This window comes from Serinus canaria, chromosome Z (assembly GCF_022539315.1).
Source record: "Serinus canaria isolate serCan28SL12 chromosome Z, serCan2020, whole genome shotgun sequence".
Classification (NCBI taxonomy): Eukaryota; Metazoa; Chordata; class Aves; order Passeriformes; family Fringillidae; genus Serinus; species Serinus canaria.
In genome coordinates, this window is record NC_066343.1 from 32,661,079 (window position 1) to 32,673,657 (window position 12,579).

Sequence of the window (12,579 nt, forward strand, 5' to 3'; positions counted from 1 at the left end):
TGGGTAGCAGGGAGCCAGCACTGAGTAGATGATGTGCATGGGTCTGGGCTGAGGCTGAGGCGGGCATGGGAAATGGGAGAGAATCTCAGAAGCTGGTGGCTGCAGCAGACAAAAGTGTGCAAGCAGCACAAGGGACAGCTGGATTCCACAGCTTGGATAAGAGGGATTTGTGTGAGAAGTAGCCGAAGTGCAAAGGCAGTTGCTGGGGGTATGTGGGGGAGTGGAGCCTTGCAAAGCCAACAGTGCTGTAGTAATGCTGACAGCTGAGACTGTCCAGGTCACATTATTGAAAATATCAAGTTTGGGTATGCCAGGTAGCAAAATTGGTACCCTGGGCAAAAAAGCAGTTATGGTGGACTGCTTGTTTGCAAAGAGTCTTGAGTAGAAAACAGGAAGTCAATAAATAGGAAAATGGGTACAAAAGGCAGTGTCAAGGGCTGCTAAGATGTGCTTGTCAAGCAAGCCCACACTAGACCACCAGAGTGGGAACAGGGCAACAAACCAAACCTGGTTTTCTGACTATAACACATGGGTCAAACCTGCTTCTGGTCACAACACAGGGGTCATAGGATGCTTTCTCTCATCAGCAGGGAGGCCCCTAAGTGGATATATGGATTGAGCATTGCTGTGTCAGTGCCTGTTCCAGCCAGATGGCACCAGTCTCTTCCCCTCTACTTTCTAAGACAAACTTGACAAACTTGTCTGGGTCAAAAATTCACAGCTGGAAATACCCTACCTCACTATACCTCCCCATAATGAAGAAAAAAAAAAAGAAGAAAAAATAAAAAAAGGAGTGTATTAAATTCAGTGTTCTGCAAAGAGTAACCAATGCATAAACTCTGTCATTTTTTGCCAATAAAGCTGCCGTCACAGGGAAATAGTACAGGAAACTTACTTCCAAGTAATCTTTTCTTATTCAAAAGACAGAAAACCACAAGTAAGTAGTCATTCAGGTACTCACCATAAAATTTCTCATGACATTGCATTTCAAATCAAAGAGACTCTCTTTTGTTTTGAGGGAGAAGAAGGCTAAAGATATAAAAAAGTAATATCGTTTAAAAAGCCTAACCAGAAACACCACTATCTACAGATGGAAAGACAAAGTTAATAATTTACTGGATTTTCCTCGTGTGTCTGGATTTTCTGGAAACAGCTGGGAAAACATTTTTTTTTTCTTTTACTCAGAAAAACATAGTTGCCATCACAACCATTTTTTTCCTGGAATTAAAGGTGGAAAAGAAGCAGCAACACCACAAGGGGAACAGCAGACTTGGAGGTGAGGTGCAGTGTAAGAAAAATACCATGTGTAAAGATGGTAACCTATTATTTTTTTTTAAATACTGAGGTATAAATTATTATAGTAAAGCCCAGGGTGACAGCTACACCATGGAATGAGCCAGTGGACACACTGGCTAGCTGGCCAGCTTCACTGTGAGAAGGTGTATGCTGCACACCACGACAGTATCACCATTCTTCACTTGGCTTTTTCCTCACAGGTTTTCAGGTTTGTTTGGCCTCATACCCGGAGCTCCTGGAAACTTCCCTTTTATGGGTTAACTGACTCTTGTCCTGCTCCTTCACTCATAGACAATTCTCTGGAGTCTTGCTATGGCCAGGAAACAATCCAAAGATTTCACTTCACTCTGTCCTCCATCTGATAAGTTTAATGGGAGGAAAGGAAATGACCAACATTCCCTGCCCAGAGAGCTCAGTAACTAGCCAGAATTCGACCATTTGATGGGAAATCTTGAATTTGCTATTCTATCCATCAAAGTTTGGAAATCTCCAATTTTATGCCTACTTCCAAAACCAGGGACTTTACAGTACTTCCCCTGCTGAGTGAGTCTTTAGAAATCTCCTTATTAGCTCAAGTCAAACTGAAGAACACAGAAAACCCTGCCGAATATCCCTGCTTTGGAAGATTCTTGGTTACCTCATGGGTCTCTACTATCACGTCCTCTCTTAATCTTAACCCTTACTCTTCCCCATGTCTAGCAAATCTGTCACTTTGCCTTCTTTTTAGAAAGGACTGCAGGAGCCTGAAATCAGCTCATCTGTAGGGGGTACAACCTTCTCAAAAGGCTGCTGTCCCTTCTCCAACAAATAGCCACAGCTCCTGGATGTCTGTGTGGAACCAATGAGCCCAAAGCAGAGACACGTCATTAAATATTTTCTTTGCCAACTCCCTTCAAAAGTGGCAGCCAAATGCAGCAATCATGGTGAAACCTAGGGGCCATACGAAAAGTTTGCCACAGTGAACACCATGAGGAAGGGTTCCAGCCAGATTGAGGTTGGCCATGTTCTTCCCAAGCATCTCCAAAAGTGACAGAGAAATAACCAGTCGTTCCGGGGCTACCAAACCCTAGCAATCCTGCTCCTGCTGCTCCCCAGCACTAAGGGTACAACCTAGCCTTCTCTCTGGATAGGGGAAGGCCTTCCATCCTGCTCCTAACAGGCAAGCAAGAGGCCAGGTCCAGGAATTCAGGATACTTCAGCAAGGGGAACACCAAGAGTGGAGGAAGGGAAAAGGAAATTTCAGCCAGTTCCCAGGAGCTCGGTGTTGTTTCTCTGTCTGGATCTTTGCCACATTAGATCATTAGATGGAGTTTTCTAGGGATCAAATCACCAAGACTCTTTCCCTTCCCCCAACTTGCCACATAGAGGGTAAAGAACAGAATCACATTTTGGTTTCTTTGCAGTGTTATCCATATGGCAAAGATAGATTTGGCATTGGGAGAATATAAGGGAAGAGTTTTTTAACTGTGTCATGGTTTAAGCCCAGATGGAAATTACATACCATGCTGCTGCTCCCTCAGCCTCCTCCCTTCTCCTCCCTCACCCCTGTGGAATGGGGAGGATAATCAAATAATACATGTTGAGATAAGAACACTTTAATAGTGAAAATAAAGGAAAATAAAATAATAATGATAAGTAATAAACATTAATAAAAAATAATCAAGTAATGTACAATGAAATTGCTCACCACTACTGACTGAGACAGACCTCCCCTTCCTGAAACCAGATCATCCCTGCTTCCAGGTAACTCCCCCCATTTCAAATACCCAGCATGACGTTCTGTGTGTGGAACAGCCCTTCGGGTCACCTGTCCCAGCCATGCTCCCCCCGACTTTCATTTGCATACTGCCTCCCTGGCAGAGCACAAAACAAGGGAAAAATTGTCTTGACTTAGGATAACCACAACTTGGCAAAGAACAAACCATCAGTGTGTTATTAACGCCATGCTCATGCTGAATCAAAAACCAGCCCTGTAACAGCTACAGTGAAGAAATTAACTCTGCCCTAGCTTAACAAGCACACACTGCCTTGTACTGCAGACATGCATCACATCAGAACCATCAGCCCCACAAGTCAATCTGGCAGGCACATCTCCCCCAGCTTTTTTCCAGAGGATACAGTGCACAGTAGAAAAGCAAGGGATCATATAAGGAAAGAGACACCTTTCTTTCTCAGGCTGAAGCACTGAACCTTATGTTCATCTGTTGAATCCGATTATCAAAGGCCATCTCAAAATAAATGAAAAACCTCTGCTTAAGCATGGCTACTCTTAGGAGTTTTCCACTCAGAGCCTCATCTTCCCCAGACTCACTGATTCCTTCCGCCATCTCTACTTTGTGCCTGCATTTGGTAACCAGATGGATTCATTAGTAAAGTAGCACATCTAGTCTATCAGCCACAAGAAAAAAGAATGTCTTGCATAAATATCAGGAGTGGTGTTCAAAAGTGCATTAAAACACACAGGTGAGGAAACACTGTATTTGAGCAGAAGAGAAACGGTCCAGGTGGTCTTTTACCCTCCTGAACAATATATGTGATTCTACAGAGCATTATTCTTTCTATGTAAGCCTTAGCCAGTCTCACAGAAATCTTTCTGGTCTTGACCTCCAAAAGGAGGTGCCAAATACTGTAACTGTATGGTATGCTATCATCAAGGGAAGCATACATTTCAAGCCAAGATATGGTGGCTTTGTGGTTTTGGCTTCCTTAGACCCTAGCATATTCCTGTTGAGTCTCCTGTACAATCTTCCCTTTTTCATGAGTGTCCTCTTTATCCTGGTACAGATAGTTGAGAGGACTGAGACTGCACATGAGATACAAAGCCACTGAGACATGAGGGGAAAAAAACATTTATTCAATGGCCCTTTTTTTGGTAGGGTAGACAGCAGCTTTTTGCAGGATTATTAGCATCTGGAAACTCGAGTCAGTGGACTGCTGCAGCTACACTTGTGTGTCACTGACATGCAACAAGCAGTCTTCAGAGCTGGGAAAACGTAAAGCATAACACCCCACTCTCCTCTCCAAAATGAGATAATTATGGTCTGTAACTCTGGCATGTTCATACAGCTGCCTCTGGCTGAAATGCTCCAGTCAGAAGCACAAACAACATTGCTCTGAAGAAAAGTACTAACAAGATCACTTCCTCTGCTTAAACAAATCAGCAATGGGTGTTGACAGCAGAAAGGTGGAAATGGATGTGCACATCCACATCCGTCCCCAGCTCTGCCCAGGCAGTGAGCATGCATCAGTCACAAATGACAGGTTGAAAGTTAAATGGGGACAAGCCCATTTCACTGGGACAGAGTGACCCTAGCCAGTGTGAACAGATCATTATTGGCTTTGGTCAGAACTGGAAGGCCTCAGATGGCAAATCTCTCAGCAGATTTTCTAAACAAAGGAAAACACCATGCATTCCCATGGCAGAGGACAGGAGCCAAAACTGACAAAGACTTGAGACAGAAGTATCATGTGTAAGCCAGAGTGTGACACCAGAGACATCCACTCTTGTGATGCAGTGCCATGGTAACAACATGGTAACATATGGTCTGCTGTGCAGTGTGCTCTGCTTGGGCTCCCCCAAGCATGGGGGAGTATGGTGTTTTCTTCTTCTGGAGCTGGTTTCTTGGGGCAGCCTGCCACACAAGGCTGCTGCACAGCCTACTGGGCTAATATCAGCCTGGAAGGGTCATATGAAGGGATGGAAAGGCGAAAAAAAACAACTGCCCTGAGGTGCCTGGGAGGACAGAGCAAGAAGGGAAGCATAGCTTTGCATCAAGAGACAGGGACACTATGCCTGGCATCACACACTGAGTATGTGGATGGAAAACTGGCTACTGGGGAAGACTCACATCCTCTTTTCTGATGTAAATCTACAATTTCTTGCTCTTCTCCAAAGTGGATTCAATTTCTACCAAACTTCCTTTCAAACTTTTCATCTCTCTCTCTTCCCTCTCCAAAAATCAATGTCAGCATGCCTCCTCTAAATGTCCACTGTCTCCTGTACCACCTCATATCCTCACAACCCTACTCCACCTCTTTCTCCTTACGGCCCTGGCTCCTACATCATGCAAACCCATACCCCAACACTGGAGCTCTCAGTCTCCCTGGTCTCCTGCTCTGTAGCACTACTACTCTATTGGTGAAGAGTCCCAGCCTCACTGCTATACATCCCAACAATCACGTTCCCTACCTCCTAAGGAATAATTTATCTTACTAGTATTGCTCTCTCCCCAGCTAATTGTTAATTACCACCCTGCTGATGACCTGGAGCCAACACTTCATCAGTGAGATGGGGGCACAGATTTGACATTTCATATTAACTGAAGCAGCAGGAGAGACACAGGAAGTTCTTACCCACCCCACTCTCATTTGTTCCTGCCATTTTGCAGTTGTGCCAAATGCCACGTGTAACCACGCACGCCCTTTGCAGACAGAGTGCTCTAGCCAAAGAGCATCATTTTGCATTTCAACTTTTCTTCCTACCCTTTTTCCCTCAAATTAGTTGCTCTTATCACCTTTGCTCCCCCTACTCTTTGCCTCAGCCTTACTCTTCCATCACCAACTGGGTAAAGCAGCTCTCACCTGCTCCTGTGCTATAGCCTGCAGCATTAGCTTTCGCCATTGCATATATCTTCCTCTGCTCCCCAGATGCCTGCACTAAAAGTCAGAGTAGCTGCTATACAGCATCTATCTCTCCCTTCCCCTTATTTCCAGAAAATCCTCACCAGGAATGCAAAGAAATAGACTGTGCAATACTCTAGCATGGAGATTCAATTTCCTCCAAAGCAAGTTTTATGTGAACAGCCGAGGGTGTTGATGGGCCTTGCCTGTCATTTATCAGTCCTTATCACCTACCACAACCATTTGGATACAGTATCTACAGGTGTAACAAATGAGCTGCTCCTGACTTCCTTAAATCCAAAAATCCTTATTTATTTTGTTTCCAAAATCTTGATTCTTTTTATCCACTGCCATATTGACTTCTTACAATTCCATGAAGCCAGATTTACAACTCCCTAATTATCTCAAGATCAATTGAATCACTTTTTTTCCAAGGAAAAAAAGCCTGCTCAAGTTCCACAAGTTCAACAAGTATGTGTTCCAATCCTTCACATTTTTTCCCATTTATATATTTTTTAATTAGAATGCTAGATTTTGATAGCTAGGTACAGAAGCAACATGCTGTTTTCTTCCCTTTCCTTGACATCAGAAATAGTCTCTTATGGCTTGAAAAACTTCCTGGATTCCTGTTTTCTGAGAGAAGCAGAAGATGAAAAAGTATGTATGGTGAGGAATGATAACTACCTGAGCCAGTTGTGGGAGATACAAGCTTCATTCAAAGCCTGCTGGAATCGGTGGAAAGCTATCACTGCCTGCCTCAGCCTTTGCAGTCTCTCTTGGTTCTTCCCAAACTTTGGATTTACAATGGCTGTCTTAAAAGTAAATTTTTAGTCTGATTCCAATCCTATTGAGCACATTCAGCCTCCACTGCATTAAGTACTGGTAGCAAACAGTCAGCTGTGCTCAGGATAAGGCTGTGTGCAAGTGTGTTCAAGTACAGGACAAGCAATCTTAATTATAGTTTTTCATACTGGTAGGCTTGTCTGAAGTCCAGAGTGTACACTCATGAGTTAATCCTCCTACACCACTTGTCAAAAATGCAAGCCCTAGCAATCTGACTTCTCAGATGAAACAACTGAGGTAGAGAAGTTAAATGACCCGATCAAACCACAGATGCATGGGAGTGTTACACTCAGTATGAAAAGGCTGCTCTTTGCATGGCAATAAACCAAATGTCTTTCAGCTAGGCGCCTCTCAGTCCCCACTAAAACACACGGTTCAGTCCCACTGCAGGTAGTCACATACATTAAATTAGACAGACACACCACTACTTTATAAATCCAGGACCCAAACGTCTTAGAGCCACATTCACATTTTTAGCTGGTCAAGAACTCTATTGAATGCATCTACATTTGTAGTGGCCACAAAATAGACAGCCAGCCCAGCTGCCTCAGGAGTGAACTCTGTGGAATGAGATGTCAGGGAGGACCTGAATTTCCCCAGGTTGCCTGGACTTGTTGAAACTGGACAGAAAAAGAAGAGAATTATATTCCTGAGGCACTCAGGTTTGTCCCTACATCCCCCTTCTTGAATGGGGAAAACCTTTCAATCAGTGAGCTCAGATTGATAAACCTCACATCTTGGATTTGAGTTTGAGTGGATTTTTTGAATTGGATGGAAGATTTTTGTCTCTCTTTGCAAGTCAGTACTTGTAAATGTGCTAGTGTCTCCCTTGATACCAAGAGAAGATCACTGTTTTTTCTGAAGGTAAAATATAAAAAGCTTTTCCAAAGAACTCATCCAGCAGTTCTTTAGATACACCTATGAAAAACAAACAGATTTGCACTGGATGTTAGCAAAAGCCAAGAGTACAATGGAAATTCCTTCTACTTCTAATTATGGGAATGTGATTATTGCTAAAGTAACTTACTTAAATAATGGCTTTGATCTCTAAAGAAAACAAACACTGCAGGCTTATGATGACACACAACTACTAAATCATCTGGTGGTATGACAGGAATCATTTTTGCATTTCCTGCATTCTCCCTGCATTTCCTGCAGGGAATACATTTTTTTAATGGAACATGTACATCACAAAGGTAATATTTGTATTGAGGCTATGGACCTCAAGCCATACAGCTGTACTTGATGCAGCCTGAGGATTTGCAAGTACTTCAACAAGGGTTTCTTCTGGACATGAAACATTCAAATACATGGAAAGACTCATTGTGCTATGTGCACTGAGATAACCCAGCAAAAACGATTGTCAAAGGACTTTTATACTCTTTAGAAAGTCATTTTTGAAATTAATAAAGCCAGAAGACCTCTGGGCTCCAAGCACTACTTTACAAGACTTGGCAGGGGTTGGGCATAGACCCCAGCATTTTAATCTGGCTTAAGTATGTGGCTGGAGATCCAGCAGAGGAAGGTAGTGGAAGTGAGCAGAGGGATACAATCTGCCTTAACAGCCACCACAAGACTGGGTTTTCCTATAGATCAGAACCCTGGCAGATTGTAGTATACATACCACACAACTCTACCTACAATTAATGGATCTCAAGCCACCAAGATACTCTCTAAGACAAAATCACCAGTCAAAAACTCCTTTTATGGACTGGAGTCATCTTTAGGCTATGGCACTATGTATTTCAAATGGGATTGCAGTGCTAGACTGAACAACTATGGGGAAAACTCATATGATTGGAGTGCACTGGAGGATGAAAGACATCCTTAAAAGGAGCACAGTGGAATGCTTTCAAAGACTAGAGCATGTTGCAGTAAATAAGGTACAGTACAGACCACCCAAAACTATTAATGTAAGTACTGTGTACCCTGTGAGAAAGAACAAAGTGTGAACAAGGCTTGCTAACATTGCTCCTTACCCAAAAAGTTCACAGTTCAATCTAAGTGATATTTTTTTAGAAGTCGACATTCAACTTCTAAAATGTTAATGACAAGGAAGCTAATAAAGGTGCCCTGGAAGGAAATGCTTGGTACTGAGGTTCTGTGGTTGCCCTCTTGCCATAATATCCTGATACCTACTGCCTTAGCTTCTCCCTCTAGTCCCAAAAGAAGGCAACATCACAGATGGGACCAACACCAGTCCTCTGTACTTGGTCCTGCCCTTCAGCCATAAGGGGGTCTTCATGTCCTTTGCCCATAGTCTGCTGAAGCTGTACTGAGAGCACTGCTGAACACTGAACCACAATTCAGCCTGGACAGGGGAATTTCTGTTCATCAAAAATACAAAAACAAATACTATAAATATAAAATATTCCTATAGTGTGTGTTCTCCCAAGGAGTCTGCTCGATTCATGGTTTTTGAAACACAGGCTTTCTCTTGAGTGCCTAACTTGACCAACACACAGGCAGCAACAATTTGATTCAACAGTTCTTGTTTTAGCTGGGTTTTCTGGGAAAACAAAAGCTTATGGGGTTATGCAATCTGTTTGTTTGTTCATTTGTCTGCTTCCCATAGCATCTTTTGAACTGGTTAGCTAATTTCAAACAAATGTAGGACAGAGGTCTCATGGAAAATTAATTTAATGGAAATCAGCACTTTATTTATGCTTGTTCCAAGGCAAAGACAGGGAGAAGTACATCTCTTTGGGCAGCAGTCAGTATTGGCCAGAGATTTACTCATCTAGGTATTTTTTTCCCCTGACAAAGGTATCCAGCAGGACACAAATGGGAGGTGGGAAATACTGACACAAGTGCAAGAGATATGCCCAAAAGAGTGAATCTGTAGGAAGAGAGACTTCACAAAATGTTACCATTGGCAGAAGTTCCTTGTGGTACATGTGCCCTGCCAGCAGGAAAACAAGGGCCATAGTTTGGTGTTTCAATACTAACAACACCATTGGTCCCTTTTGAAATCCTGCCTGCCCTAACAAGAGGATTCCTTCATTCTCTTTGCTAGCAGAGGGAAGAGCTCCTGGTTACCAAAGGGCAGCTCTTTGGTGAACACCCAAGCTGCTGCCCCAACATCACAGCTAAAAAATAATGAAAAGGTCAGCAGAGCTGACCTTTTTTTTCATTCCGTTTTTTTCACCCTTTCCCAGGTCTGCAACCATCCCAGCAAGAAATTCTTCATGGCATACAAAGGGCCGAGCTGCATTGCAATGTTTAATCTTGAAGCACCCTTGATTGTTTTGGTAGTCACTCAAAATGTAGAAGGCTCAGAGAAAAAGGACTGGCTCTTGGCAGTAGCTGCCTGTTATCAAACCACTGTCAAAATCTTAAGGTATACATACAAGTTACTTTCTCACAGAAATCAACATTATCTTAGACAAGATGTGTGTGGAGAACCTGAAAAGTCAAGTAATTCAAAAATGTCACAACTTTCTTTAGTCAGAAAAGAAAGGCTACAAGTCATTAAGCTTTACAGGATCTGAGGGTGATTAGCAAGGATGACAACACATGGGTAAACTACTTAGCATTTCGTCAAAGTGTTGACCAAGGTTTTACAAACTGGTATTTTTGGTCCCAAAATGTCAATTAATGCCTCAGATTAAGGGGCAGAGGTAGGGGGCTAGGTGAAGACTGAGGGATATCTTTCGATTGTTTTCCCATTGCCCTTGCGTGCTGCATGGGCCATGTACATTCTGTGGACTGTCACACTGTAGTCCATATTTCATAGGATAAAGATGCTAATCTAGCCCATACCAGCTGTGTGAATGCATGAACACCATTTTAACCATCCCTATTATTTTTGGGCCTGGATATCCTTCTTTCTCCCATGTAATCTTTTCAAATGTGTCACTGCCTTAACAAATGGAAAACATCTAATCTAAATTTCCCTTCCTGTAATTTCAGCCAGCTACGTTTATCTTACCCAGGAGAGAGAACAGATTATACCTTTCTCTCCTGAAGCACTCCTGTAATTACATGAACAAGGATCGTATGACCCCCAAGTTACCTCTTCTCTAAATTAAAACAACCCTGGCTTTTGTTCAGCATTCCTTGTAAGTCCTTCTGCCTGTGTAACTTGTTTGTATTGAGACAGGCCTAGCAACCAGATAAAGCAAAAATGCAACAGTCAACCTTCTCATTAGACCTGAGCAGTGATTACTGAAGCTACCAAGTGTGAAGAAAATGTTCTGGGCTTGTAGACTATAAATTTTTGGGATATGGAGCTAGAAATATCTAGATTCAAACTCAGGTTCTGCTGTTGCCAGTCTGTCTGTCAAATTGAATTCCAGTTCACAGCTCCTTCACTTGACAGACAGCTCTAGAAATAACAACTTGCTTTACTGAGCAAAGGATGACCAAAGTAATTTAAAGCTGGAGATTGTGCAGATGTTGTAAATTCTGGTGGAAGAGCTCACTGTTGTAAAACACTTCCAGGTGGACAGGTGTCCTCTTTTAGAAGTTATTTCAATTTTTTTTCTGAAAAATTGCAGGTGTGTTTAAAAAATCAAGGTTCTTCAAGAGGACTACATCAAACCATTGGGATATCAGTAGCTTCCAAGTAAACAAGGGGAAGTTCAGGACTTCAGAATACCAGGAACCCCCTGGGTAAGTATTGATATTTGAAGCTTTCCAAGTGAATGATTAAACCAATTTGCCTAACATTGCAGTGACCCAGGAGTTTCCCAATATCAAGCCATCCAAGCCTGCTGGGAGGATTCTCTCCATAATAGGTGTATTCTTTCCTACACGTTGATTACAATTAACAGAATCCTTTCCAGTCTAGGCTGTTGTTTTTATTCTTGTTTCACTGTAGGAGAGATCTACACTACACATGAAATCACTAAAACACTTACTGATGCGACTTTTTCTCCAGACTGGAACTTTCCATAAAAACTTTCCCTTAGTTGTGCTGTAGCTGAGAGACTCTGTATCAAAGCTTCATACATGTTTCCAAACCTAAAACAAGAAGAATTTGATTTGTTCTGGGTTTAATACAATAAATTCTAAGAGACATGTCTCTTCAGAAGTATTCACAGAGAACACCATTTCAGTGCATTTTATGAAATAGTGTGGACATATTAAAAGACACCAACTTCATCTAACTCTTTATTGAAAGAATATGTCCCATGTAAGTAGATGTAAGCAAGCAAAAAGAAGCCTGTATTTTTTTTTAAAGAGGGTGCACACTGATGTAAATTAACAATCCCCAGGTAAGGCGAGCCCACTAGCAAACATTCTTTACATTGCATGTCCACTCATTGCACTACAGCCACTCCTGTGTGAGATAGTAGGAGTGCTGAGGTTTAATCTCACAGCTCCTCTGCTTAGTACCACTCTAGGGTCTGTCTTGAGGTGCATGGTGGCAGAACTTGTCTGTTCTGCTCCCAGTCTCCATCCTCTGACCCCTTCAGGTTATTTAACTGAGCTATACCCAGCTCAGCCTGTTCAACCTATGTTAACCATAGCTCGCTCACAGGTAGGTGAAGTAGTTCAGCCTTCAGCTCTGCCCATTGCACAAGCATGTAGATCAGAAGGACAGAGACAGGGCTGGCACCATGCTGGACAGATGCTGAGGGAGTTGACATGTACTGCTGCAAATGTGCCCTGTGTGATTAGCACCAATATGCAGCTCATTACCCTAAAGATCAGTAGTGCCTCCTGAATTTTGGCAAGAGATGCATAGCAGAGAACCTCTCATCTTGTGATACCAAGAAAAGCAAGTTTTTTAAGGCTTGAGGGAAGAGGAACCAAGGCAGAAACAGACTCCTATTATCAGTGTTCATTTCAATGCAACTTCAGGCAAAGGAAGCC

At 42.6% G+C, this 12,579-nt stretch overlaps 1 protein-coding gene across 1 annotated transcript in view; it reads right to left on the bottom strand.

The window, feature by feature from the left end:
- Positions 1-1,073, bottom strand: part of PSD3 (pleckstrin and Sec7 domain containing 3) — a 120,907-nt gene extending 119,834 nt beyond the window's left edge. The window contains exon 1 of the mRNA XM_018920928.3: positions 962-1,073. Within this exon, the coding sequence (XP_018776473.1) occupies positions 962-976 (15 nt within the window). The 5' untranslated portion in view covers positions 977-1,073. The remainder of the gene's footprint in view (positions 1-961) is intronic.
- Positions 1,074-12,579: the final 11,506 nt, after the last annotated feature.